This window comes from Gymnoscopelus braueri, assembly GCF_963280865.1.
Source record: "Gymnoscopelus braueri genome assembly, chromosome: 22".
NCBI classification, from domain to species: domain Eukaryota; kingdom Metazoa; phylum Chordata; class Actinopteri; order Myctophiformes; family Myctophidae; genus Gymnoscopelus; species Gymnoscopelus braueri.
Window position 1 is genome coordinate 24405201 of NC_137624.1, and position 26330 is coordinate 24431530.

General features: G+C 41.2%; 3 protein-coding genes across 7 annotated transcripts; 2 read left to right on the forward strand and 1 right to left on the reverse strand.

Annotated features, from left to right (window-relative positions):
• Positions 1-1524: 1524 nt before the first annotated feature.
• On the forward strand, positions 1525-2406 carry hcar2 (hydroxycarboxylic acid receptor 2; the record flags this gene model as incomplete). The annotated part of the gene is made up of 1 exon (XM_080420250.1): positions 1525-2406. The coding sequence occupies one exon, from the start codon at positions 1525-1527 to the stop codon at positions 2404-2406; it is 882 nt and encodes a 293-aa protein (XP_080276376.1).
• Positions 2407-2712: 306 nt separating this feature from the next.
• Positions 2713-6964, reverse strand: LOC308078087 (uncharacterized protein). Its single transcript, XM_080419151.1, has 2 exons — positions 6631-6964; positions 2713-5463 (listed from the first exon to the last, which is right to left on the reverse strand). Exons 1-2 carry the CDS (start codon positions 6842-6844, stop codon positions 3806-3808), a joined length of 1872 nt encoding a protein of 623 aa, XP_080275277.1. The 5' UTR covers positions 6845-6964; the 3' UTR covers positions 2713-3805.
• A 1962-nt stretch (positions 6965-8926) lies between these two features.
• Positions 8927-25688, forward strand: LOC308077735 (uncharacterized protein). Of its 5 annotated transcripts, none has more exons than XM_080418624.1 (16): positions 8927-9027; positions 12247-12926; positions 13224-13320; positions 13497-13881; positions 14530-16230; positions 16362-16442; positions 16547-16659; positions 17512-17570; positions 17656-17745; positions 18204-18247; positions 18415-18587; positions 19445-19515; positions 20620-20765; positions 21439-21583; positions 22013-22159; positions 24253-25688. In XM_080418624.1, the coding sequence occupies exons 2-16, from the start codon at positions 12447-12449 to the stop codon at positions 24535-24537; spliced, it is 4017 nt and encodes a 1338-aa protein (XP_080274750.1). In that variant the 5' UTR covers positions 8927-9027; positions 12247-12446; the 3' UTR covers positions 24538-25688. The 5 variants fall into 5 exon arrangements, with proteins under 5 accessions (XP_080274750.1, XP_080274752.1, XP_080274751.1 ...); XM_080418626.1 differs by lacking the exon at positions 8927-9027 and adding an exon at positions 9341-9410; XM_080418625.1 differs by lacking the exon at positions 8927-9027 and adding an exon at positions 9443-9657.
• Positions 25689-26330: the final 642 nt, after the last annotated feature.

The window sequence follows — 26330 nt, forward strand, 5'->3', positions numbered from 1 at the left end:
TATTACAATGAATTTCAAAAGTGGTTCTTCTGGACTGTTGCATCAGTTGTTTACCACCAAATTTCCGTCAGGCACCAATGGCCTGTTGCATCATTGTCAATCGGCGTGAACAGACAATGGCTTGCTACTGTACGCGTTCTTTAAACAAACTAATCAAAATCCTCGTACCAAATTTGTTTTCAGATTTCAGTGTACATATCTCATGAATGGCCTAATTGTAAATTGCAGTACTTTTACAATTAATATAGTATATAATGTAGATAATGTATTAAAGCTGTGGAAAACGACGGTATTAGCCTACCGGTGGGGGCCAAACAAGACACCATGACATCCAGAGGGAGAACTTCCAGGTTCCACACCCTTCTCTCAACACTGATTGGATGTAGGAGGATCTCTAATGCCTTGGGTCACGAGTGAAGGGGTGTTTTCCACATCTCATTTTGAGTTGAGGGCTTAGTTTTTGCTTATACAGTGACAGATGTAACCAATCAAGGATGAAGTAGGGAGTGGGGACACCAACCACTGAATTATTGTGCTACATTATTCTACTGAACAGGTAAGTGTCACTTTATTTGCATAGCCGAATGCCATCTGGCATTTCTATTTAAACAGACATACTGTAAATATATATAAATATAGACATTATATTATCTGCTTTTTGGATTTTTACACTTAATAGCCATATACAGTACATGTAGTGCACACATGAATTTTATTGCTATGTGCTAAACAGAGTGGTAATGTTTTACCACCAGTAAGTCAATGAGATACTGTAAACTGGAGCAAACTGTGGGTCTCTCGTTAGGCTATACATGCACATCACCTTTCAATACGGAGATAGTGCGTGATTGCATGAGAAATATATATTTCAAACATACCTGCAATATTTTCAGAATGTTTCCAGAGATATTGCACCAAATATAGATTCAGTTGTGTGATTCAGTCAGCTGTACCTCCCAGGACTAGAACTGTAACACGAATAGTTTACAATATCAGCCTGAGAGTGAATACAAAGGGGTTTCTTCATTATGGAATTAAATACAGATAAAACAAGGTTTGTTTGTTTTTTACATCCAGATCATATTTTAGCTGTAAATCATAGGTTGCGAGATTTACTTGAAAGTTTACTTAAATAATTAACAAGGGAAGAAGCTTTGTTATTGCTATTGGTTGTCTTCTATTTACTGAATTTGAATTAAGTATTTTCATGCAGAAAATATAAATGTTCCCATCAGAGTCAAATGAAGAGAGCAGAGGCACCTTTCAGTGATGTGCAACAGTTGGGGGAATATTTATGTTCCATTTAGGATATAGACAAATAATTGACAGCTTTACGGGAAGTACACATGGATGTGTATGACAGGAACAGTCTGATAAGAAAGGTAAACAGTCCTTCACTCCAATTAGCTCTCTCATGCTGAATACATTGTAAATTCTGATCTTACCATTTTATTCTTTGCCCAGGTGGATCACTATTGGTTATCGGGTGGTGTCCTCCTGCGAGACCACACCAATCCAGGCTTCATGGAGGTATTTTACATCAACTCCTCTTTGCTGCTTATCTCCCAAAGACCCATCAACTACAGTGATGCAGAGAAGACAGTGTACGAGGGTTGCGCACACATGCCAGCCGTCTTAATCTGGTACCTGAGCTTGCAGCTCATTAACATGTTACTAGGTATTCCAGCTAACATAATGGTGCTATGGCTCATTCACAAGAACAAGGGGGACTCGTCCACCTCGGACATTTTTATACTCCACCTGGCGGTGCTGGACATCTTCTTCTGCCTCACCATTCCTCTGGAGATCGCCAACCTTGTCTACCTGACAACTGGCAGCACCTGGTACGTACTGCGCTTCATCTACGGCGTCAAAGACTCCTCGCCGTTCTTTCTGTCCTGCATCTGCCTGGACCGCTACATGGCTGTGCTCCACCCTATCGTCTTCACTGAACTAAAGGACCGCCACCACAGAGCTGTCCTGGTCACGGTGGTATGGCTCGTCACGCTGGCCTATGCTGTCTGCAAGTGCGTGGGCACTATTGTCAAATTTGAGATGGCCTTCACTGTCCTGATCCTTGCAGCGTTTGCCTTCATGGTGTTCTGTAACATTGCAATCCTCTGGGCACTCAGGCAGTCGGGGCCCGGGCGGGATGAGATGCACCCTGTCAAAAAAAGAGCCTTCAAGATGGTCCTGATCATTTTGGCCATCATAGTCTTTAACTATTTTCCACCTGTAGCACTATTCCCTTTCAAGCAATATTTTTCTCCTGATGTGTTCCACTGCTATATTCACTATGTTGCATTTGGCTTGATGGACTTCAGCAGCAGCATCCAGCCTGTGCTTTATCTGTCCGGTAAGAAGACATGGAGCTCTGGCCTGTGTTGCCAGAGTAACCCAGGTTAAGTTAACTGAATGGGCGTGGAGGTAAATCTTTATTTGCTACTGTACGAACAATGATTGTATGTATATGTTGTTTTCACAATGTTTGTTAAAAGGACAGATGTTGAGTTATTCTGAATACATGTACAGTGTGGCATTAGCTCTTCTGCACAAATTATGTTGACTGCAAGACAATAAATGTCATTGTGGACTGTGTTGTAATGTTATTGTTGTTTTTTGAGTTTTTTTTTATCTAGAACCATTGCCTTAATTGATTGGATGATATGGTAAATATAAGCAGCAAATAAAACTACGGGAACATTTGGATTATCTTTTTTAATTTAGACATGAAGCACACAAAAGAAAAACTCCACATTGAATTCCCAGTAACAAATAGCCATTTCAAAATACCTTGTTATGTAGGCATATCAATCAGCTGCAACAGTTACAACACTTACAGTAGCCCTATCATCATAAACATATGTTACGTCTTACTTGCACCCCGACTTGTACATACTTAGTGGTAATAGACATGATTCCTGGTGGTACACCGTTCAACCTATAACAAATGTTCTAAGATCACAACATTCATCTTTAAAATCAGTATGGCTTGTAAAACAGTTATTGAGTAGGAATATTGTTGAACGCAGTTCTATTTGTATTAAAACATCTCTGTGTCTCATACTCTAGCATTAGGCCTATACAAATACATTCTTGTCAGTTTAATATGAGCAGAAGACTGACCATATACTTAAAGCTATATACAGCACAATATTAATGATTTGCTTGTAGAATCAACATGATGTTGCACAATGTTCTACCTGTCGCCACCTAGTAGTGTTAATGAATATAAAAGCACCTTCATTTAATTAAAAATCCATTCAAGCATTTTCTTTTCCCATAATACCATTTCCAAAATATGTTATGTTAGAGACTTTGGTAACATATGCAACTCTGTTTTAACAACAATGGCATCGCTCATAATTTCATAAACCATTATGTTGAGAATAAACAACAATCAAGTTAAGGGAATGGGGCTTGCCTGCAGACTACAAGGAGAATAACAATTTTAATCATCAGAGATAATTAATTTAATCATTAATAATACTGTATTGCTAAATATTGTAGGCCTACTAAATCACAGCAAAGATTAGACGACAGTATATTGCACTGTAACACAAATCATATACAGCACGATCTGTTCTAAGCCTTTAGCTTAATCACCTTCAAGGATTTGGCTCTCACATTTATTAACCACATGAACTCTAGTGTCCTTATTCTGGGCATATCATAATAGGCGAACATTCAGTGAAAATAACCGATCTAGAAGCTCACAACGTGATGCAACGCAGCGTGTTGTGAGCTTGTAGATCGGCTATTTTCACTATTTTGTCGTACAACGAAGTATATAGGGCTTAGGCGGTTAAACAGCTGAAGACGGGTCAGCATCGGTCAACTGGGCAGCATCAGAGTTTACCTCAGCTGTGCTGGTGCTTCCCTCCATTTGAGCCTTCATCTCCCTGGCTGCATGCATCTTTAGGTGCTTTTTAAGGGAGGACTGATCAGTGTAGGTCTTGCCACACTGGCTGCAGAGGAAGACCTTTTCTTTGGTGTGGACCAGTTCATGTCGTTTCAGGTGGCCAGACCTGCTGAAACTCTTGCTACAGTAAGAGCAGATATACTCCTTCTCCCCAGTGTGAGTCCTCAGGTGCAGTTTGAGGCTGCTAGCGACCGTGAACTTCTTTCCGCATTCAGTACAACTATATGGCCTCTCTCCAGTGTGCATTCGCATGTGTATTGTGAGGTGGCCAGCCTGGCTGAAGGTCTTCTTACACAGCTCACAGCTATAGGGCCTTTCCCCCGTGTGAATCCTGTAATGTGTTTTCAGATCACCCAGACCATTGAATCTTTTCCCACACTGAGCACAGCAGTATGGCTTCTCTCCCGTGTGGATCCGTTCATGAATGCGCAGATTGCCCGCATTGCTGAACGTTTTGCCACACTGGTTGCAACTGTAAGGCCTCTCGCCGGTGTGGGTTCGTAGGTGGACTTTGAGCTGGTTGTGCTCGTTAAAGCGCTTCCCACAGTAAGGGCACGAATAAGGTCGTTCTCCAGTGTGAACACGTTTGTGTATCCTGAGCTGACTGGGGTGGGCATAGTTCTTACTGCAGATGTTGCAGCAGTAGGGCCTCTCGCCGGTGTGGGTGCGTTTGTGTGATTTCAGGAGGTCAGCCCGCCCAAAACGCTTGCCACAATAACCGCAGCTGTGCGCTTTCTCACCACTGTGGGTCTTAATGTGGATGTTGAGGGAGGTTGCTCGACTAAAGGTTTTGGGACACACGGGGCAACGCAAAAAGTTGTCGCGGTTCTCTAAAAAATCTGTTGTTTCAGGGACACAGTCCTTTTGCACCTGCTTCATGTCTGGTGTGAATCCCTTTCCACTTATATCAGCAGCATCCACTTCTGGCTCAGGGTAATAGCTCAGTAAATGCTCAGTAGGGGGTAACCCTGCCTCTTCATCATGACTATACTGTAAATTCTCTTCAGGTTCCTCCTCAGACTTCACAAAGGGTGCATCCTCATCCTCACACACCTCCAAGAATCTGTCAGAAACAATGGTGACTTTGACCTCGCTGTCACCGCCTGTCGAGTCTTGATCAGGGCCTAGAGATGGCTCCAGAGGCACATACACATCTTGACTCTCATAACTGATAGTAGGGGGGCTCTCTGACTTTATTGGCCTAGGAACTGGAACGAGAAGAGATGAAGGCTTGGAGAGATCAATAGCACAGCCGCCGTCACCCAGGGCAGGTTCCGTTTTTATCGATACTAAAGACGAGTCGGGCACACCTGCATCTGATGTAGTCACGCAGCAGGGTTCTTCAACCATTTGGGTGGCTGGTAGTGAAAAAGAGGCAGATGGCGTTCTGTTCTCCCTCAGCCTGTCTTTATTCTTTCTCCTGGAGCTCTTCTTGTCACTGCTGCATATGGACATTTTGAACGCACTATGAGCGGACGAGAAGGTAGAAACATCCCATTCCAGAGGTTCGTACTTTAGTTCCGTGTCCTGGTCACTCATGTCTGTGGGGAAAAAAATGAAGGTCCCAAAGATTATAAACAAAATAGTATAGTTGACACTACAACAACCCAACGAAATACTGTGAACGATTACCTCATAGAAAGAATGTAAATATACATATATAATTATTATGCACACATACTGCACACATACTGCACAGTGCGCACGCACATGGATAACATTTAGAAGTAGAAACCATGCACACACCACCTTCAAGCACCTCAAATGTACAATAACCAATGTACATTCTGTGTTATTCTTTCTTACAATTGCTGCTATTCCTTATTTCTTTGTTATTGTTTATTGTTGCTGCTATTAATATTATATCTTTGTTATAGTTTATTATTGATGCTATAATGTTGAGGAACCAAGACCAAAGAATGTTGCACATGTTTGTAAGATGTAACAATAAAAATCTTGAGTCTTGATAGACACAGACACACAAACACTTTTAGGTACACAGTAAAATAAAATAAAAACAGTCAGTATTCAGCACATTTTCCAGATCGCAGCTTCTTTATCAACAGTCTACAGATTTTAAATAATAGTCACATCAAAATAGCCACTATGGCTGTCTCTGAACAAAAGGTCAGTGACAGCGTGACGCTAGGCCAGCCTGTTAGCATTTCACACAACTAAACAGAAGCTTTTATAAATAAATACTATTTCATTTCATTCACCACCAGACCACACGGGTTGCCATGTCCGCCAATTATAAGCGACTTTGGGATTCTTATTCTGTAAAGTTGCTTGTCAATATTGGTGGTTGCTGTTTTTTTTGGGGGGCTCGTTTCTAAAGCGTAGTTACTTATTTGGGCTTGTTTCCCAAATGTTGTATAATCAGTGGTCTTAAACATTTTCATGTCAAGGACCCCTAAATTAATGTATTTGTCCACAGACCCCCCACCCCCATCTGAAAGTATTTTGTGCCAGGGACCCCCAGACAAGATTCGTGCTGCTCAAAACGTTTTAGTTTTTTCGCCTAGACTTTCTTTGGAAAAAAGCAGATCTACAAGCACACAACGCGTCGCATCGCTATTTTCAAATAGCCGATGTTGTATGTAGGTTTAAAGTGCTCATGTCATGTGGCCTGCCCTAAATTGCTTATTTTGGGCTTGTTTTCATAGACCTGATTGCTTGTTTCCCTCTCAAAACCTGGCAACACTGACCTCTGGCTGAAGAAGACTGGTCCGTGCTGCTGCTCTGCTGTGCATCATAGACCATCCGTCTAAGGTCTTCGTTCTCAGCCTCCATTCTGTGCACTTTTCCTTGATACTCGCACAGGGTCCTGTCCACTGAGTCCAGGATGTCACTCACAGTGGCTCTAAAGATCTCGTTCAACGACGACTCCAGGAACCCTCTCAGATCGTTGGAGACGGCCATGATCCTGACGCTTAAAACATCAATCCGCAACTATGCCGATGATTTTAAAATTCGCAGCATTAATACAAAAAAAAAAGACCATCTATCTTCTCGGAGTGGGTGTGTGCGCGTCGCTGCTGCCGTGTGCGGAACAAACAAAAGCACACAGACGGGGTCGCATGAAAGTGACGCGACAGGACCAAGTGTTGCCAGATTCTACGAGAAATTAGCCCTGAAACATGACTGTCGTATCATGAACTTCAACCAGGTGTTTGCACTTTCTCCCTTTTCGGCCCATACATCTACATAAACGTTCACATTTCTAATATAAAGTTCTTACCCTACGGCCACGAATATTAGACTTATGTACGGGCCCTCAGACGTACCTGTATATCCCGTATTGTTCAATGAAAAGCATTTAAATCCGATTGGTGGTCATTTTCTCATAGAGTTATAATGTATCAGAGTGCAATACACCTTCCAACCCATAGGGTCGCGTAGTTGAAAGCAATGGCGAAAAAACGGAGAAATGGCCACCGATTGGATTAAAATGCTTTGTATAGAACAATACGGAAGATACGTGTACTTTTGAGGGCCCGGACATAATTGTAACATCTGTGGCCATGGGGTAAACACTTTATATTTGAAATCTGCACGTTGGAGAAAGTGCAAACATCAGGTTGAAGTTCATCCATGACGGTCGTGACAGACGACCGTCGTGTGATCCATGGCTACGAGAGAAATAAGCAACCAGGTCTATGAAAACAAGCCCAGAAGAAGCGACTAGGCTATGTTTTTTTTTTCTTGGAGAAAAAAAAATAGGTAAATTTGGAAAATGTTTTAAACATTTTAACAACACAAATCTTGTTTAGTCACCAAATATTTTCATATGGGTGGTCTGTGGACAAATACATATTAATTTAGGGGTCCTTATGAAAATGTTTAAGAACCACTGGTTTAAACAACATTAAAGCCCAAATAAGCAACTACACTTTAGAAACTATTAAGCAAAAATAAAAACGCAACCTGCAACTGCCAATAATTTACAAGCGACTTCACAGAAAAACAAGCCCAAACTCGCTTATAATAAGCGGACATGGCAACACTGGACAGGACAGACGGCCCTGACGTTTGTTTTGTTGTTGCTTCTATGATCTGCACCACACCGACGTCTTTACTGCCCTCTGCCGTTCGGGAGCAGTTACTGATCAATACAAACAAAAAGTAAACGTCAAAACCCCTAAAACCGAAGTGCTCGGTGGGAAAGCTAAACAAAGTGACTGTTCTGCAGCTGCTCACGGAAACCTGAGGTAAATCATTGTTTACACTCGTAATCATACATGGCTAATGATTTTAAATAAGCTTTCAGGCCCAGGGTAGGCTTATTATGGCAGTTCCAATGTGATGGAATGTGTCAGAGTTTGACCTACTAGCACAGTGGTTCTCTTTTTCATGTCAAGGACCCCCACAATCATTTGCATTTGGCTGCGGACCCCATCTCCATTTTGTGCCAGAGACCCCCAGAGGCAAAGATTTTGGTTCAAAATGTTTGCTTTAAAACATATTTTGTGCCGCACTATGAGCTTGTGTAGATCTACTATTATTGAGTAGCCAACGTATAAAGTATGATATTAACTTTTTTTTGTTGGAGACCCCCTGGAACCCCCCCAAGGACCCCTGGGGGTCCCCAGACCCCACTTTAGAGAACCAATGTACAGTACTACTAGCACACTAGTGAAGCTAGCTGGTGATGTCATTGTCCTGTCATCTCTGTCAGACTTGGTCCAAGGCTTGTTGGCTTGCATAGTATGTCTTTCACCTACCACATCATTCAGCTGCAGGAATGAAGAAAAGCCACTCCCCTGGCCTGACCTCTCTCTCTCTCTCTCTCTCTCTCTCTCTCTCTCTCTCTCTCTCTCTCTCTCTCTCTCTCTCTCTCTCTCTCTCTCTGTGTGTGTGTGTGTACTGTATGTGTGCCTTCAAGGCGTGTGGTGGGCGGAGGCCCCAGCCAGGCCTCTCAGGTGTCTCTGAGCTGCTGACTGCCAATCACAATGTCCCATGTCTTCCTTTTTGTTTGCCTCTTTCTGCTTGCCTATCTACCTCTCTACCCCTCCTCCCGTCTTCTTCTTCTTCCTCAAGCGTGTCTGTGTTGGAAACAGCGAGAGGAGGCGGAAGTCTGATCCCGATCTATCCAGAGAGGAGAGGTAGGACAGTGGAGGAGGAGGAGGAGGAGGAGGGGAACGCATCAGGTCCAGGGCTTATGACTTGCATGTGTTTATTTATGGGACACCTCAGGCAAAAGACTCTAATGACAAAGAGGAGCAAATAGATATTTAGCAGCTCCGAGACAAGCAGCTCTGAGGGATGTGTGTGTGTGTGTGTGTGTGTGTGTGTGTGTGTGTGTGTGTGTGTGTGTGTGTGTGTGTGTGTGTGTGTGTGTGTGTGTGTGTGTGTGTGTGTGTGTGTGTGTGTGTGTGTGTGTGTGTGTGTGTGTGTGTGTAGATAGACATGTATTGATCCCGCTACAAAAATTCAGTTGTCATAGCAGCACTGTCAGCAGTATGCATGAAACACAGGACATATACAGGTAAGAGTAGAGATACAGCTAACATTTTTGATTGTGTATGTGTCCACGGCGCGCGCATGCAAGTGCACATGTCTTATGTGTGTGGGGGAAGGTGTGTCTCTGTGTGTGCTGTCTCTGACGATCAGCTCTTTGACAGAGCTACAACACTAGCCTAGTGCTGAGACTTTCCCCTCCCACAAGACTTGACTTACTTACAGTCTCACACACTGTCTGATCATATGATGTGTCTTTCAGGAGCCTAGAGAGGGTAAGTCAGACTTCAGTCCTCAAAGCCTGACTCTTACTTTACTTCTAAAACCATGTTGTTCTTTGAAGTTTGATCATGCTGATCTTTGTTTTCCCATTATGTTTATCGTTCACCAACTTAATCTTTTGACATTAGGTCTCTTTATTCGTTGTTCTATTCGTTCGTCTATGATACAGCCTGAGACTGTATTATTATATACATCTCCTCAGGCCTGTGATGTGATGTGTGCAGAATGATTTATGATTCTGCCATGCAACCATACCATACTTGTTTCATTCTCATATTTATATTCTGACAGAAACACTCCTTTTAACTACATTAACCCTGGTGTCCATATTTTGGGCATGTTATTATACTGTAGGTGAAAATCTTAACAACATTTCCAAAGTGGCAAAGAATTTATTTATTCATTCATTCATTCATTCATAAATATATTTTTAAATGGGGTCAAAATGATTAACTGTAGAGGAATATCTGAACCCTTTTTTAAACTTTAAAAAGCTTTTACCATCTACAAGTTGCAGAAGATAACATCAGGCACCATAGAAGATTATCTCTAAACTGCTGCTATACCAAACACAAAATATTTTACAGATATAAACACTAAATATCTTAAATATCTTCTCACAGAAGAAGTCCAGGTGTGTCTTGGGATTTTGTGTCAACCACACATTATTATAGCAATATATACAACTATACAAAAGGTTATGAATATTTGTATTTATTTATTTACTATATCTAGGGCTGTCACGATTACAAAGTTAAGTTGATGATTAATTGTCGCACAAATAATTGCGATTAACGATTTAATTGTGTTTTTGGCATTGAACAGTGTAACATTATGAATAAACACTTAATTTCTGTTTGCCTTTTAGGCTTTGTAATCACGAATTGCAAGGGACAGCCATGACAAATAACTGAAATATACAAAGAAATTATTGACATATTTAATAATGTTATATTATCCCCCAAAACTTTAATTGCAGAAATAGCTGATCTACAAGCTTACAACGCGGCACGAAGTGACGTGTTGTAAGCTTGTAGATCTGCTATTTCTGCTTCTTTTTGATATTTGAAAATGTATGAAAATTTTTCAACATGCAAACGATTATGACAATTATGCAAAGATAATTGCGATTATCTCAAATAATTACGATGAGACGATTATGTAATAATTGTGACAGGCCTTACTATATCAAGTACTTTGTGTGCACTCATTTCCCAGTACAGAGGCAAATTCTATCTCACTCACTCACACAGTCATCCCATGGCTTCTGCTATGTGAAGCAGGGTTTGGAAGCTACAGCTCGTCCATTCCTTGATGTTGTCATCCGGGACTTCAGGCCTTGAGATTTTGACTTGCCCATTGGTGTGCTTTGAGCACATAAAGTTTGAAAACCACTGCCCTAGATTGAACCATGACTCTATTGGTGTCTGTGACATCAAGAGTTAGTTGCACCTTGACAGGAAGTAAGAAGCAGGCACCCACACAGGAAATGTGGTCAAAGCTGTGCTCGGATGTTGGTTGTGTGACATCAACAGAATAATTAAGATAGACAAAGAGGCGGAGAGAGAGTGAAAAAAAAAACCTGCATGGGTTTAGCACACATCGTGTGCTAAACATTATTTTGTGTGGAGTTTTTGAGAGTCCAGACAGGAAATCAAACATTGACTACACGGTTGGCTGATGTCATGTTGTTGCTCTGTGTGTCTAGATGAGATCTGTGGGTTGAGATAACTCAATTCAGAGAATGTCATTATTTAAATATTTCCAGGTTTTATCCATCACCACAACTTCAGCAGTGTGGTATTAAGATAAGCATTGGACACCGACCGTTAAACCACTTACCAAAAGCAACCCCTCAACCCCACCCTTTGACTCTTGCTCTGTCATTCTCAATGTTTGCTGTACACCTACTTTTAGTCTGTGTGTGTGTGTGTCTCTCTCTCTCTCTCTCTCTCTGTCACTCACTCACTCACTCTCTCTCTCCCCATATCTCTCTCTCATTCTTTTTCACTCGCTTGGTTGATTTCTGTGTCCAGGAAGTGCAGATGTGCTTTTGTAACGTTTTGGTAAAGGCCGTTGCATTACATCCGTCCCGCCACACTAAAATTTCACAAGTGAATGAAGATAGGTACAGTATTCCTTGCGTGGAATTTTATTAGACTGTAAAAGTGGTGAGTGAGCCTAGGATATATCATTTCTGTATTGTTTAAAAACTGTTTCTTACTAAATGTTTTACTTAATGCTTTTTTGTACTTGTTTCTGGTCTTCTTTCATAAATGTACCCAATTAAGGATTATAATGCTAGTCTGATGGTCTTTAACACTAAAACATGCTCTAATGCTATTTGCTCTAACAGCTAAATTCTGTGTGAGTATTATGAATATTTTTTTATCTCATGACTTCTCTCATGCAGATTAATTACATCATGGTTCTTTTATTTACATAGAACCAGTTTGGCAAAACCACATAACCTAAAACAAACACGTGTCTAGTTTTGGACATGGAGGGAAGTGTGGTTTTAGGCTGGGATGTAGTTAAATGTTTATTTTGGATTTAGATTTGTGTTCCTTTCTTCTTCACAGATATTCTTTCATTCATTTGGGCTGCATTGGAGTTCATGCCACGTCTTAGGAGTCCCATGTGATGGCGTTTGGGTGACATCGTTAAAAGATGGCCACTCCTCATACAACAGAAAACAATTCTTAACTGTCAGACACTCACAGCTACACACCTAGCCAAAAACCTGACATCCTGACACGAGGGCAGACTGAAGTAGAAGCTAATGGAGGAAGACGGCACATTCTCCTCTATTCCATACGATTCAGACAATGAGCATTTTCAAAAGGAATCATGGCCACCGGTGGACCATCCACAGCTCAGCAACCAAAAGCTAGCCATTGTCTGGGAAGAAGAGGTCCAGATGAACGAGGTGGACAGCAAGGAACAACCCCATGCTCTTCCACCTGCTGGAGGCCTGGATGATCCTGAGGAGGCAGAAAGCCAGTGGGGTCCAATAATTTTACCTGTATACCCCATGACACATCCTTCTGTAGCTCTGTCTTTTGCCACGGTGCAATGGGACATGCCTGTCCCCTCTTCTCAGACGCCTTACCCCACAGTCGACAACAGCTTGGCTGAGCTGGACTCTGTAAAGCCACAGGACACTGACTTTACCTCAGAGGAGGACACACAGAATGATGATGGGCGTGCGGCACTACAGCCTCTAAACTCGACTGTAGAGGAGAAAGGAATTGTTTCACAGGTATGTGGAGACAGAGAAAGAAATGTAATTATTTGATTCTTTTGTCATCTTTGGCCAATATACGAGTGTGTGCGCGTGTGCGTTCTGCTAAAGCAGTCTGTCTGAGAGTAAATCTGCATTTAGACATGCTGTCTATATACAGTAGCTACTGTATGTCTAAATTATTGCAGAGTTAGCGTCGGCAGGTGCATGTGTTGGTCAGACGAGACTCAAATCACAGCTGTCTAATGATGAACGGTACCTAATGTTAATCACAAGTTCCCTAACACACAACATCCTGTATGTTGCAATCTGTAGCCATGTGATATGTTGACTACAGAGGAAGAAACAAAACAGACAACACAGGAAGAGGAAGATCCAGTGTGGGAGCTACCAGACTGTATCGATACTGATGGTGGGTGTAACCTTTATAAATTGAAATGTATACTTAGAAATTCAGTGCACTGTTCATTTTTGACGGTCTTAAAGTGATGCAAACTTCTGCTTTACGAAATCCTACTTTACGTTTCACAAATTTGAATATGTTTTAATGTGACTACACGACTCACAAGTGATTTCCCCTATTTCCAGATGGGCTTGCAGAAATCTCACTGGCAGATACAGAGGAAGAGGATGGACAGTCGTTAACAGAAGAAGCTGTTGAACCTGCAGAGACATTACCGATCACAGAGGCGGGGATTGTAGACTCTGAGCCTGAGGAGGAGAGGCAGAATGTGGTCGACTCAAGACTGGATGAGGAACAGGAAAGGCCTGACATTCTGCTGACTGGGCAGACTGACTTGGAGCAAGAGCCTCGCTCTGCTACAGTAAAGAGTCTCAAGACTGAAGAGCAGCGTCTGGGAAGAGTGGAAGATGAAAATTACAACGGGGAAGACGAGGAGACTGTGACAAAGATTCCCTGCAATGAAGAGAATGAAGAACCTGTGTCAGTTGTTCTAAAAGGTCCACGTGAAAGGTGAGTAATATGACTTAAGTAAATATTTTCATAAGGACAATGTGGATATCCATGTTATTCATTGATTGATTTGACGTTTTTATTGACATTAATGCATATACTGTACATTAAAGGGATAGTTAGACCCCAAAATGACATTTTTTCTATCGATTACTCACCCCATGGAGACTTGAATTCATGGATGTTTTTTTGTTTTTGTCGCATTCCTAAGCCAATAATTTGATGACCGGCAGCGGTTCCGTATGGAGACACAAAGGAGACTCTTTGTGTCTCCATACAGAACTGCGGCCGTATGGAGACTATCCCTTTAACATATACTGTATTTGTACGTAGCTATCAAAATGATAAAACACAAAACAGCTTGAGAGGTTATTTCCATTGTGGTCCAAATGTGTGTCTAAACTGAGTGCCACGCACCCCGTCTGTGTCTGTTTATTTTAAACTTAACCTAAGCTGTATGAATAACACCAGCAGTATTACCAGTAAGAGCAATGATGGTGACAAGCCTTTATTTAAAAAGGACAGGTGGGTGGAAGAGGCAAACAACTGCCCTGCACTTACTTCATGTTGTGCCTTTGGCTGTTATTCATTTGTGGTGTTATATAATTACATGATTAAATAATAGACATATTTCTCACCCCTTATTAGGGAGCAGCTTGGAGAGTGCAGCAACCATGTTGGACTAATCATAAAGCCTGATCAACCGATTCATGCAGAAGAGTTTCAGAAGTTGACAGAAGTGTGGCGGTTGCGTGAAAATACAGATCTCAACAATGAGACTGTTGTAGAGCCTCTAGGATGTGAAGAAGTTAATCAGATTTCAAATTCTGAACAGATAGCAGAGGTCCTTCAACAGCCAGAACTCTGGCTCCTCACAGAAATCTGTCAGGAGGAACCAGAGCAGAATAACCAGACAGAAAATGCATATAGTGTAGAACCGCCATCAGAGCAGACAAGACTTTGTGAAGAAACAACAGAACATTCTGTGGAGCCACAAGACTCTGAACCCATGCACCTAGAAAACACTGAACCATCAGAGCAATTCCAGCCATCAAATTGGGCTGAGTTACTAAACCAAACACAATATTCCAACGAATACTCAAACGAATCAACAGAGCCAGAACTTCTTGACCAATCTCAGCACATTGAGCAGAGAGAACAGTCACAACAGTCAGAAGAACAGTCAGAACAACTATCAAAGGAAGAACAGTCAGAAGAACTAGAAAGGGACAATCAGCCAGAACAGCCACAACAACCAGGAAAGGAAGAGCTGTCAGAACAACCAGAGAAGGAAGGGCAGATAGAAGAGTCACAACAACCAGAAAAGGAAGAGTCGACAGAACAGCCACAACAACCAGGAAAGGAAGCGCTGCCAGAACAGTCACAACAACCAGAAAAGGAAGGGCAGACAGAACAGTCACAACAACCAGAAAAGGAAGGGCAGACAGAACAGTCACAACAATCAGAAAAGGAAGGGCAGACAGAACAGTCACAACAACCAGAAAAGGAAGGGCAGACAGAACAGTCACAACAACCAGAAAAGGAAGGGCAGACAGAACAGTCACAACAACCAGAAAAGGAAGCGCTGCAGGAACTGTCAGAACAACCAGAAACTGAAGAGCAGACAGAACAGTCAGAACAACCAGAAAAGGAAGAGCAGACAGAACAGTCAGAACAACCAGAAAAGGAAGAGCAGCCAGAAGAGTCAGAACAGCCAGAAAAGGAAGGGCTGCAGGAACTGTCAGAACAACCAGAAACTGAAGAGAAGACAGAACTGTCAGAACAATCAGAAAAGGAAGAGCGGCCAGAAGAGTCAGAACAACCAGAAAAGGAAGGGCAGCCAGAAGAGTCAGAACAGCCAGAAAAGGAAAGCCAACCAGAACAGTCTTCTAAACAGTCAGAGGTAATCGCTCTGATGCCACACACTGCAGTGATAGAAAATCCAGTGCAGACGGAAGGGTCTCAGCAGAGTGACCAGTCATTGCAAACGAGTAGCCCATCTCCAACGCCTTCAACACCTCCAGGAATGCAAGCTGAGACCGACCGGACTGGTGAGACGAACCAAGCACAAAATAAATCTCCTGACACTGAAGTCACAGAGCATGTAGCAAGGACTGAGTTCACACAGGAAGAGAGGCAGACTGAAAACTCACCTCAGAATATACAGCCAGATTGTAGAAAGGGTGCACCAATGCAGACCGTGGTGTCAAATGGAGGTCCGCCTGAGCTCGCTGGAACCTTGGAGAATGAAACAGTGGTGGACAGGGAGAAGGCCTCTTGCTTGGCTGAAAGGCTCTACAGGCTGGACGGGATTCAACGTAAAGACGTGGTCCGACACTTGGACAAAGAGTAAGGACATAACTTGTTGGTCTTTCCTCTTAGTGCACCCTTTTACTATAGTTCAGCAAACATTTGTTTTACATGGAATTGCCTGTGAAATGTATGATAGCGAATCACAGAATGGTCTGTTTTTTATGTAGTAATGACTTCAGTCGAGCAGTGGGAGAGGAATACCTCAAATTCTTTGATTTTACTGGACAGACTCTAGACAACGCCCTGAGGTGAGTATTATGGTTAAGCTATCTAACACGAGCATATTCTCTTGTCTCCTGTGAGGAGATTATGGAGTAATAATATTTATTATTCATGTTCTGTTTTGTTTCAGGTCTATCCTGAAGGTGGTGCTTCTGATTGGGGAAACCCAGGAGAGAGAGCGAGTGCTGCAGCATTTTGCCTGCCGCTTCCATCAATGCAACCCTCACTCCTTCTCCGATGCAGGTGAGCTCTGGTCCTGACTAGGGGTGGAACCGTTAATTAATCTTAGAAAATTCTTGATTTTAATGAAACAATCTATTTTCAAAAATGAAAATAGCAGATCTACAATCTACAAGGTCACAATGTGTTACATCATCCCAGCGGTCTGTGTGCTTGTAGATCTGCTATTTTTGTGCTACACCGACATACGACAAAGTTTAAAATAGGGCTTAAGTGGTTAATCAGTATAATCTAGTCGATTAAGAAAATCTCAATAGAATTTATCAATAGAAATTCATTGATGAATTTATGGGATGGAAAAGCCTCTTGATTATTATTATTACTATTAATTTATTTTAGCCAATAATTTTTACCCCCTTTTTCTCACCAATTTAGTCCTTATGCCAATTAATTCCTCCCCACACACATTTCTGTGTTGTCACTGCTGTTGTATCCTACTGACTCACCTGCCAGTGAGGAGCCCCCACCGGGAAGACGTAGAGCCTTCGTGCTACTCCTCCCGCCCAACACTCCCTGCTGACAGGTGCCGCCCCAGCCCCGTAGGGGTACATGCAATGACCAATATCACCCTCCCCGCCCGGCTTCCCTTTCCCCGGACACGAGCCAATTGTGTTCGGCATAGACGCCCGACAAAGCCTGATGCACCACGTGGATTTGAACCCACAACCTGTGCGGTGGTGGGCAGGGACTTTGCCACTGCGTCACCCGAGTGCTTAGCCTCTTGATTATTTGATTAATTGCAAAAAATAATTGATAGTTGCAGGCAGCTATAGTCCTGATATGCATTCTTGTTCAGAGATAGTAAATTGAGCAGTCAGAGATAATAAAACCGTCATGTGTGGTTTTCCCTCTCAGAGACAGTGCTGATGCTCACGTGCGCCCTGATGCTTCTCAACAGTGACTTGCACGGACAGGTGAGTCCTGAATTATTTATATAAAAAACATGAGATAATAAATGTATCACATCATCTTATGCACCTTTTTTATTTTTGTTTGTAGAATGTGGGGAAGGCCATGTCCTCTTCAGACTTTGTGTCCAACCTGGATGGGATGGATGAAGGCCAGAACTTCAGCAAGGAACTACTCAAAGTAAATCCCTCATACTGTTTGAGAAATCACTGTAATGTTTTTAATATGCTGGTTTGAGGAAAGTGCAAGGGACTTAAACCACTTTAAACCTGGTGTCCCTATTTTGCACGTGTTATTATAGGCAAACAGTAGCGAAAAAATTGTGTTGTGATACTACTTTCGAATATCCGATGTAAAAAAATAGGGCTTAAGTGGTTAAATCCTTAGAATTATTAACCACTTAAAGCCTATATACTTCGTTCACTGGGGTACCCCTGGGGTCTGTACTTGATCCCCTCCTTTTCCCCCCTTTTACACTAAATCTCTTTGCCGCAAATTGTTGATCTACAAGTAGATCTGCTATTTTCACAGAATGTTTGCCTAGGTTTGCCAAATGTTCACCTATTATGACATGCCCAGAAAAGTGATTAAGAATGTGGTTAAAGTCATTCAGTCTTTTATCTATGCTCTTCTTTCAGAACTTCTACAGCGCCATTAAGAACGAGCCTTTGGAATGGGCTGTGTAAGTGGAACCAATAAATACTATATCACATGCTTAAATCTACCACAGGGAAAGCTCTTGATTTGTCGCCGCAATTGTCCTTTGCTCTTCCTTATGAAACCTTCCTCATTTAATTTAACTTCTCTGTCATGCATGCCATCCTCTTTGTCCTCCCATGCCGTTGGAAGTGATGAGGAGGAACTGAAGAGCTCTATGTTGTTGGAGGACGATGCAAAAGAGGATGCACCGGTGCGCTGCAAGAGCAACCCCTTCCAGGATGTACCTCACAACAGCAAAGCCACGGTGTTCAAACAAGGCTTCCTCCAGCGGAAGACACACGCTGACATCGACGGCAAACGCAGTGAGTGGTGTTGTAAATACAGTACACTCTGACACTAGTTTTCTTCACCACATTACATTATCAAACAAACAAGAGTGACACTCTCAGATTCATTTGTTAGCTACCTAGTCACTTGTAGATCTGCTATTTGGGGAATTTTATAATTATTTTTAAATAATATAATAATAATAATGTAGAGAACATAAAAAAGTCCCTTTGAATAAAAAAAGAAATGTTTGCCTATAATTACATAACCAAAATAGGGGCAGGGTAATAATACTTGAAGCCAAAATCCATACTTCAAAAAGTATACAGTATAATCTCATTTGATACAGATAGCATGCCAACACACATAAACAGCAATAATAACATCATTAACATCATTAACATCAATAACACACATAAACAGCAATAATACTAGAACACATGATAACTTTTCCTTCTCAATCATTATGGAATATTAACCTGTTAATCACTGGAGGCAAACACGCAGCAGTGGTATTTGGAAATCATTGTTACAAGACAGGTGGAGCAAGTTGATTGAGATGTTAATTCTATAGTCATGCAGACTAAATGCCTTTCAGTCTGAATGAAAATGAGTCACACCCTTGAATGTGTGGGCGTGTCTGCAATGGGTACTCCGTTGGGTGCAATACTTATTCATTGCCTTGCCCACCTCTAAAGTGAATTTGGAGTTCAATATTTTGGATGACATCTTTTAGTCAGAATGAAACACTAACCATTAAAAATAATGAAAAATGAATACATTTATTAGAGACTTCATGGGCGGGTCCATTTGGTTCCATTTGTACACTCTCAGAGTTAAATTAACATTGAGGATTTTACTGTATTTAACCATCATTTAACCTGTCTGCCAGCTCCCTGGGGCAAGAGGAGCTGGAAAACCTTCTATGGGGTGCTGAGGGGAATGGTCCTCTACTTGCACAAGGTATTTAACACATCTCCATTCTGGACCCTTGAAGGAGTTCACCCAAAATATTACTTATTTTCTATCAATTACACACTCCATGAAGCCTTGAATTCATAGAGATTTTTTTTGTTTTTGTCACATTCCTGAGCCAATAATTTGATGACCGGGTGTATGTCCGGTAGGAGACACAAAGAGTCTCCTTTGAGTCTCCTACCGGATACATTAGCATCATTCCGCCGGTCATCAAATTATTGGCTAAAGAATGCGACAAAAACAAAAAGAAATCCATGACTTCAATGCTTCATGGGGTTTGTATTTGATAGAAAATAAGTATTTTTGGGGGTGAACTACTCCTTTAAGGGATAACTCTCAAGAGTTAAAGGAACATTTAACCTTTTTTCAGCATCATCTTCATTTATGGGTCCTCACTAATGCACACTATTATAGGACAGTACCATTTCTGTCTACATGCTCTGTCTCTCAGAGGTGATTCTGAGAGGTAGTTCAAAACATTGCCTGTCGATGACTTCATCAGTGGTAATTTCAAACAAGATTTCAAACGTTTTAATATTTGTATTGACGCAATAACAGTGGCTTCTATTTCAGCGTGCGAACTTTCCAGTAACACAAAAAATTAATTTTCCCTCAGGGAGCAACGCTGCAGCTGGATCCACGGGATCGCACCGCTCTCCTCATGTGACTAGACACGTTTCTACGCGTCACATAGAAAAAAAAGTTCAACACATGTCGACTGTTGCTGCAGGAGGGCGGGTCCCTTTGAAAATGAATTGCTAGGTGCCTCAGTCGGCTTCCTGTGTGAAAACACCTAAAGGCTGTACTTTCCATTAGCCTGGAGACACATTTCCAAACTACCCAGTTCAGCCCACCCCTGAGACTCAGAGCGAGTAGACAGAAATAGTACCATCTTATAATGAGCATTAGGTGAAGAAGACTACTTATATGAAGATATGGTTGAAAATTGTTTGAAAATTGGAAGTGTTCCTTTAAGTTAAACTTTAAGTTCCTTTAAGTTTCACTGTGTACCCCACATATAAATATACAGTTCTCTTTTGAGGGACAATTTATTTCAGTCATCCGTGTGTGTGTGTGCGTGTTAATCAGGATGAGTATAAGAAGGAGTACCACAGCACAGAGGAGGTGGTGAGCGTGCACCATGGCCTAGCTGAGAAAGCGATCAACTACACCAAGAAACCACATGTCTTCCGTTTGCAGACTGCTGACTGGAGGGTCTTCCTCTTTCAAGCTTCGTAAGTGTCTGCTGGAGCGCGTCTGCATACCGTGTAGGACGGTGTGCGTGTGACATTTACACCTGCAATATTTACACCCGAGTCAATTACACAATTCATTATTAAACAGGATGGGATCTATTTAAAAAAAAGCATGGCTTCCCTGTGGATCTCGACATGATGTTGATTACGTCATATTAACTCATTCAGTGCCACTGGCCAAAATTCAATTTAAAGAAAGTGCTTAGGAGCCGAGATACAGCCTTTTTCAGTAAGAAGTTAAACGAGAAGTGAATGGAGCAGAACATTTTCAAATCATCATATCTTGGGTTCTGAACATTTTTTTCCAAAAAAAATAAAAGAATAAAATAAAAATGAATGTTTTTTTTTGTTTTTTTTTTTTGTTGTTGGACGTTTTAGATGTCCAGTGGCACAGGGCTTATTACAACGGACGTTTTAGACGTCCAGTGGCACTGAATGAGTGACCTCAAACTTGCCCAAATATGGAGGGATGATGGGTCACAAAATGTGTCACCGAAAAAATGTTCACCGATTTACTTCCTTGGCCTACTGGCCAAGGAAGTCCATACATAATCTGCTGCTAATCGGTTTAGCCACGCTATAAAAATGACTCTAAACAGCCAGCGTTGTAGCCCAGGGTCCATTTCTTCATGTCTAATCCCTCCCTCCACAGGTCCAGAGCAGAGATGAGCTCTTGGATCAACCGTATGAACCTGGTGTCGGCTCTCCACTCCTCGCCTCCCTTCCCTGCCGCTGTGGGCTCCCAGAGGAGGTTCTGTAGACCCATCCTACCTGCCTCACAGTCTGCACACACATTGGTACTTTCTCCTCTTCTTTTTTTAAAACCTTTTTGCATTTCTTCATGTCGTACTGAATCGTTATATTTCTGTTATATGTTATCATCTTGTGTTACAATGCTTTCCATCCATTTGAAAGTGTCACTGATTTGTGCAACTTTCTTGCAATGTTCTGTGCTACATGACTTAATTTTCATAGGTCTTACTATTATGTATTAGTGTATGAAAATAATATAGTTTCTATTCAAAAAATAACAATCAATGGGTGTGCTGTAATTTATTGGGAATTAACCATGAAAAAAATCTAAACAATATAGACAAAATGTAATTTAATTCATTTTTAACAGTTGATTCATGCACGACAATACACTTCTTTACTGTAAAACATGAATTATTCATCATGACTATTAAGGCGTACATAATCATGTGTTGTCTGATATCTTCACTCAGGAGCGTCAGCTGCAGTCTCATGCAGGAATGCTGGAGTCCTTCCAAAATGACCTGACGTTCCTGCACCAGAACCTCCCAGAAGGCAGACGGGCCAAAGCCAAAGAACTGGAGGAACACCGCGTCAGAGAGGAGTACCTGCAGCATGAGGTACCGTTAGGCCTGTCACAATTATTTCATAATCGCCTAATCGCAATTATTTCAGATAATCGTAAATATTCCTCATAAATCATTTCCAAAATGTTCATATATTATATTATATAACATTTTCAAAAATAGTGGAAACAGCCGATCTATACGCTCAAAATGCTTTTTGTTTACGAAGCCTAAAAGCGAAACAGAAATGTAATTTTTATTCATAATGTTCCAATGTTCAGCGACAGAAACATTTAAATCGTTAATCGCAATTATTTGAGCGACGATTAATTGTCAAGTAAAATTGCATAGTCGTGACAGCCCTGAGTACTGTACTAGGAGGAGTGTTGTGAGACTGTGTGTACATGTAAATACTGGTGGGTGTGCGTTGTCAAGGAAATGTGCAATGCATGTGTATGTAATGTTGTGTAAACAGAGTTGTCCTGCCAGTGTGTATGTACATACTGTAAATCAGTATGTTGTCTGAAAAGCTACTGACATATGATGTCAATAACCAAAATGACACTGTCAAGAGTTTGATCACTTTGATGTGTGGCTTGATATCTCTCCTAGCAGAGTTGTCCAATTAAGAACTGACAACCCAACTCTTATCTCCTAATACTTGTATTTGCATCTGCACTTCATGCTCATTGACTATTTAGATGCTAGTTATGTTATTTAGATGGATGCCCCGTTTGTTGTCTACGTGCTATCCTGTGCAGCATTTCTTGTTTTCATGCACACAGTGTTCTTAGCACTGTTATTACTTTGACACTGACCTTGACGTTTGACAAAGATCCATGGCACTTTGCACTAAAATCACTCTGGATAAGAGCATCTGCTAAATGGCTTAATTGTTGTTCATTGTTTTGTGTTGGGTTAGTATTGTGTGTGCTTGTTCTTAATCCGAGACCAAAATCTCATTGATGATGGATTTAAAGCCTAGTATTCCAAATTCTACTTCTCTGACTGTGTGTCTGATCCAAATGCCAAAGGCAAGTTATTTACATTTTTTTTGTCCTACCTGAGATTTGAAGCCGGGAGATCAAACATCTATGTCTTTTCCGAGACCGAATCCCTGCTTGCCCAGGGGAAATATTGTGCTTGTAATCTTCAGGCAGTACTTCTGGTCAACCAGTAGGTGTCCTACCCAACACCAAGGACTAAATATCGCAACGGAAGAGTAGGGAGTCCATAGATATATAATTCAGTACACATACAGTAAATACCACATTGGCTGCTACTGCTGCTCAACCAATTTGCAAGCGGTTAGGTTTATTACAAATGTTAATGTAGTTATTTTATGATATAGGACATTTGGTTACATAAAACATTTGTGTTTTCATATGATAATACCCTATCTTATGTAGATAATAACAATAATGATTATAAAACAAAAGTTTTTATCTCAGAGATATATACGACTCAGGCGTATTTCTTGCGGTGGAGTTATGGCAAGCTGTCCTGCTTAACTCATTCACTGCCTCTGAAGTAATTGACGTAATTAACCAATACTGCCACTGACGTAAAAAACGTAATTTTAATTTTAATTTTATTTTTTTCAAATTTTACCCAAAGACCAAGGAGATATGATTTTTCGAAGATCTAGACTCCTATCCACTTCCTTGTTAACTTAAAACATAAAAATTCTGTATCTCGGCTCCTGAGTACTTTTTTTTCAATTAAAAATCTCTGGCAGTGGGCAAACGCAAAAAAAAAAGATTCTGGCAGTGAATGAGTTTTATGGGGGTGGCATTGACGTACTGCCCCAGGGGCCAATGCAGCCTACGTATTTACGTTTATGGGCGACTACCTCCAACCATTGCAGATGTGCTAGTTATACTGTATTAGCCACTTTAATACTGGTGTCCCAATTTTGGGCATGTTATTAGGCGGGGGCGGGGGGAATCGAAAATCTTCCAAGATGAAAAAATCTCCTTCATACTGTACTTGTGAGCTTGATGCTTTATGCTTGTGAGCTTGGAGACTGGCTACTTTTTTTTTAATATAATTTTAAATGTTTTGCGGTTAAGTTTTTAAGTGGTTAACATGCTCTACCAGACAGATTGTTTAAAAATAATGTAACCCTTCTCTTGTTCACACTATAGATATGTCGGTATGAGGTCTACATTCGCGTGTTGGAGGCCTGGAAGGGTTTGAATATGGCAGCTGATGCCATAGTTGGCACCAAAGAATTCGCTCTGTTTGACAAAGGCTTGTCTAAAGACTTCGTGGGTGATGAGGATGAGGAGGTAGGACTGAAGAAGTCCTACTCTAGCCCTTCTCTGGACCTGGAGTTGGCTCCACCACCTCTGGTCAAAGTCAAACGCAACATCTCTGAGCGACGGACTTACCGCAAGACCATTATTCCTCGGCGTAATAAAATCCTCTAGGAGGTGTTTTACAGCAGTGACATTATGACTGTCATAAGATGACAAGTCTGTTGCCCTTGGGAATGATGTTACTGTATGTACTGTTGACCCGTGTGAATATTAGGGCAGGGTACCGGTATGCTGTACTTTCTTTCTTTGAAAATTGATTCAATCAATATGATGCCAAGTAGCAGCACAACAATACCACTCAAACAAATCCTGCAGTCAATCCCTACCTTACCATATAAGATGTGTATTCTTTTCATATCCACACCAACACCTGACGTGATTGACCCTCTATACCGGCATTTCTGGACTAAAGTTCTCTGCAACAAATGTAGCTGATGTGTTTAGTTATTGGACAAAATATCAGTTAACATTGAAGTGCTTGCTGTCTTTAAGACATTTACAATACTTTGCGTACAATCAGAATTTCTATTCTGTTATGTTTGTTTGGTTAGCTCTACTGCTTAATGTTTAAATTGCTTTTGAAATGAATAATTTATTAAGTTAAATATTTTCACAGTTTCAGCGTTATTAATAGTGGGTTGGCTTGCTATGAACCAATGTGCTTCCAGTTGCATAGTTGATATTCAAGTAACGTACTAATATGCTATTGTTATCACTTCAAAGTGATACCCAAATGATACCCAACCCTAGAAAATATTTTTTTATATTGATGTTGAACATCAAGAGTCATTGAGAGGTGGAGCAATCATCAAACCCACATATAGAATCTGACTCAGGAAGTCTGGTGTTATTTTTGTTTTTTAAGAGTCACCTTTCATGCATTTTTGCAGTTTGCACTTTCACAAAAACAAAAAAGGAACCTCAAAGAATTTAGCTCTCAAGTTGTTTCTAAAGTATGTAGTGGCTTGTTTTTCTGTGTTTTGTGTTTGACTTAAGCCACATGCAGTCTTTCTTTGTTTTGATAACTTGTTACTGTTGTCATTGTAACCAACAGCACTGCATTGTTTCTCCCAGTAGCACTGTTGTCGCTGCCTCAATTTTGGTTTGCCACAAAAAATATGCTTTGACAGATGTCAACCACAAGAGGGCGCGGTAGTACAAAATATGTCTGAACAGCCTAATTCTAATCTGGTACCTTTGAAATATTGTCAATTGCCTTGTTGTTCATTGAAGAATTGTATATAAAATATTATTGATTCAGCTTCCTAGTGAGTATCATTTAATATTTACAGTGTTATATTTTACACATGAAGAATTACATTTTTTATGCTACATGCATTTAGAATAAATGTAGGTTAATTCAATAGCTAATATTTAGAGTCAAGTATGTAAGAGTTCAACATTTTGTTAACCATTGACGAAAAAAACACCAGCCATGTAAAAAGTACCATTGTCCATTTTTGTCCTCTCTCCAAATAATGCTGGATATTTCCTTTTGTAACAAACGTTTTTCAGTTGGTCTTTGTCTGTCTGTTTTATGTCTGTCTATCTGTATGAACTGCCACTTCCACTATGAAACCTAATTATTTGAATGCTTCATTAGTCATGCCCTGGTAGATGTAAAATGCTAAGCCTCAGCAGTCAGATGGTCCAAACCAGGACCACACTCTGTGTGTGATCTCTCCCGGTGGCGCACAACGGAATCTGGGCCCCCATTTTGTTCTCTTTCAGCCTGACATGTTGAGCAGTGGTCAGCCTGGGGTGGTTGACAATAAGAACAGGATGTCTGGAATAACACCCCCACCACACACATGCACTCTCATTCCTCCTCCGTGTCCCTGTCCAGCAGTACAGGCAAGAATGTGATGTAACAATGGGAAGCACAATGCGGGCAGCACCCCAGG

Excerpts from the sequence above, each read along its gene's own strand:
- LOC308078087 (XM_080419151.1), bottom strand. The coding sequence starts at position 6,844 with ATGGCCGTCTCCAACGATCTGAGAGGGTTCCTGGAGTCGTCGTTGAAC. Across the intron at positions 5,464-6,630 it reads CCAGTCTTCTTCAGCCAGAG|ACATGAGTGACCAGGACACG; the intron begins GTCAGTGTTGCC and ends TTTTCCCCACAG.
- LOC308077735 (XM_080418624.1), top strand. The coding sequence starts at position 12,447 with ATGGAGGAAGACGGCACATTCTCCTCTATTCCATACGATTCAGACAAT. Across the intron at positions 16,443-16,546 it reads ACTCTAGACAACGCCCTGAG|GTCTATCCTGAAGGTGGTGC; the intron begins GTGAGTATTATG and ends GTTTTGTTTCAG. Across the intron at positions 18,588-19,444 it reads TGACATCGACGGCAAACGCA|CTCCCTGGGGCAAGAGGAGC; the intron begins GTGAGTGGTGTT and ends CCTGTCTGCCAG.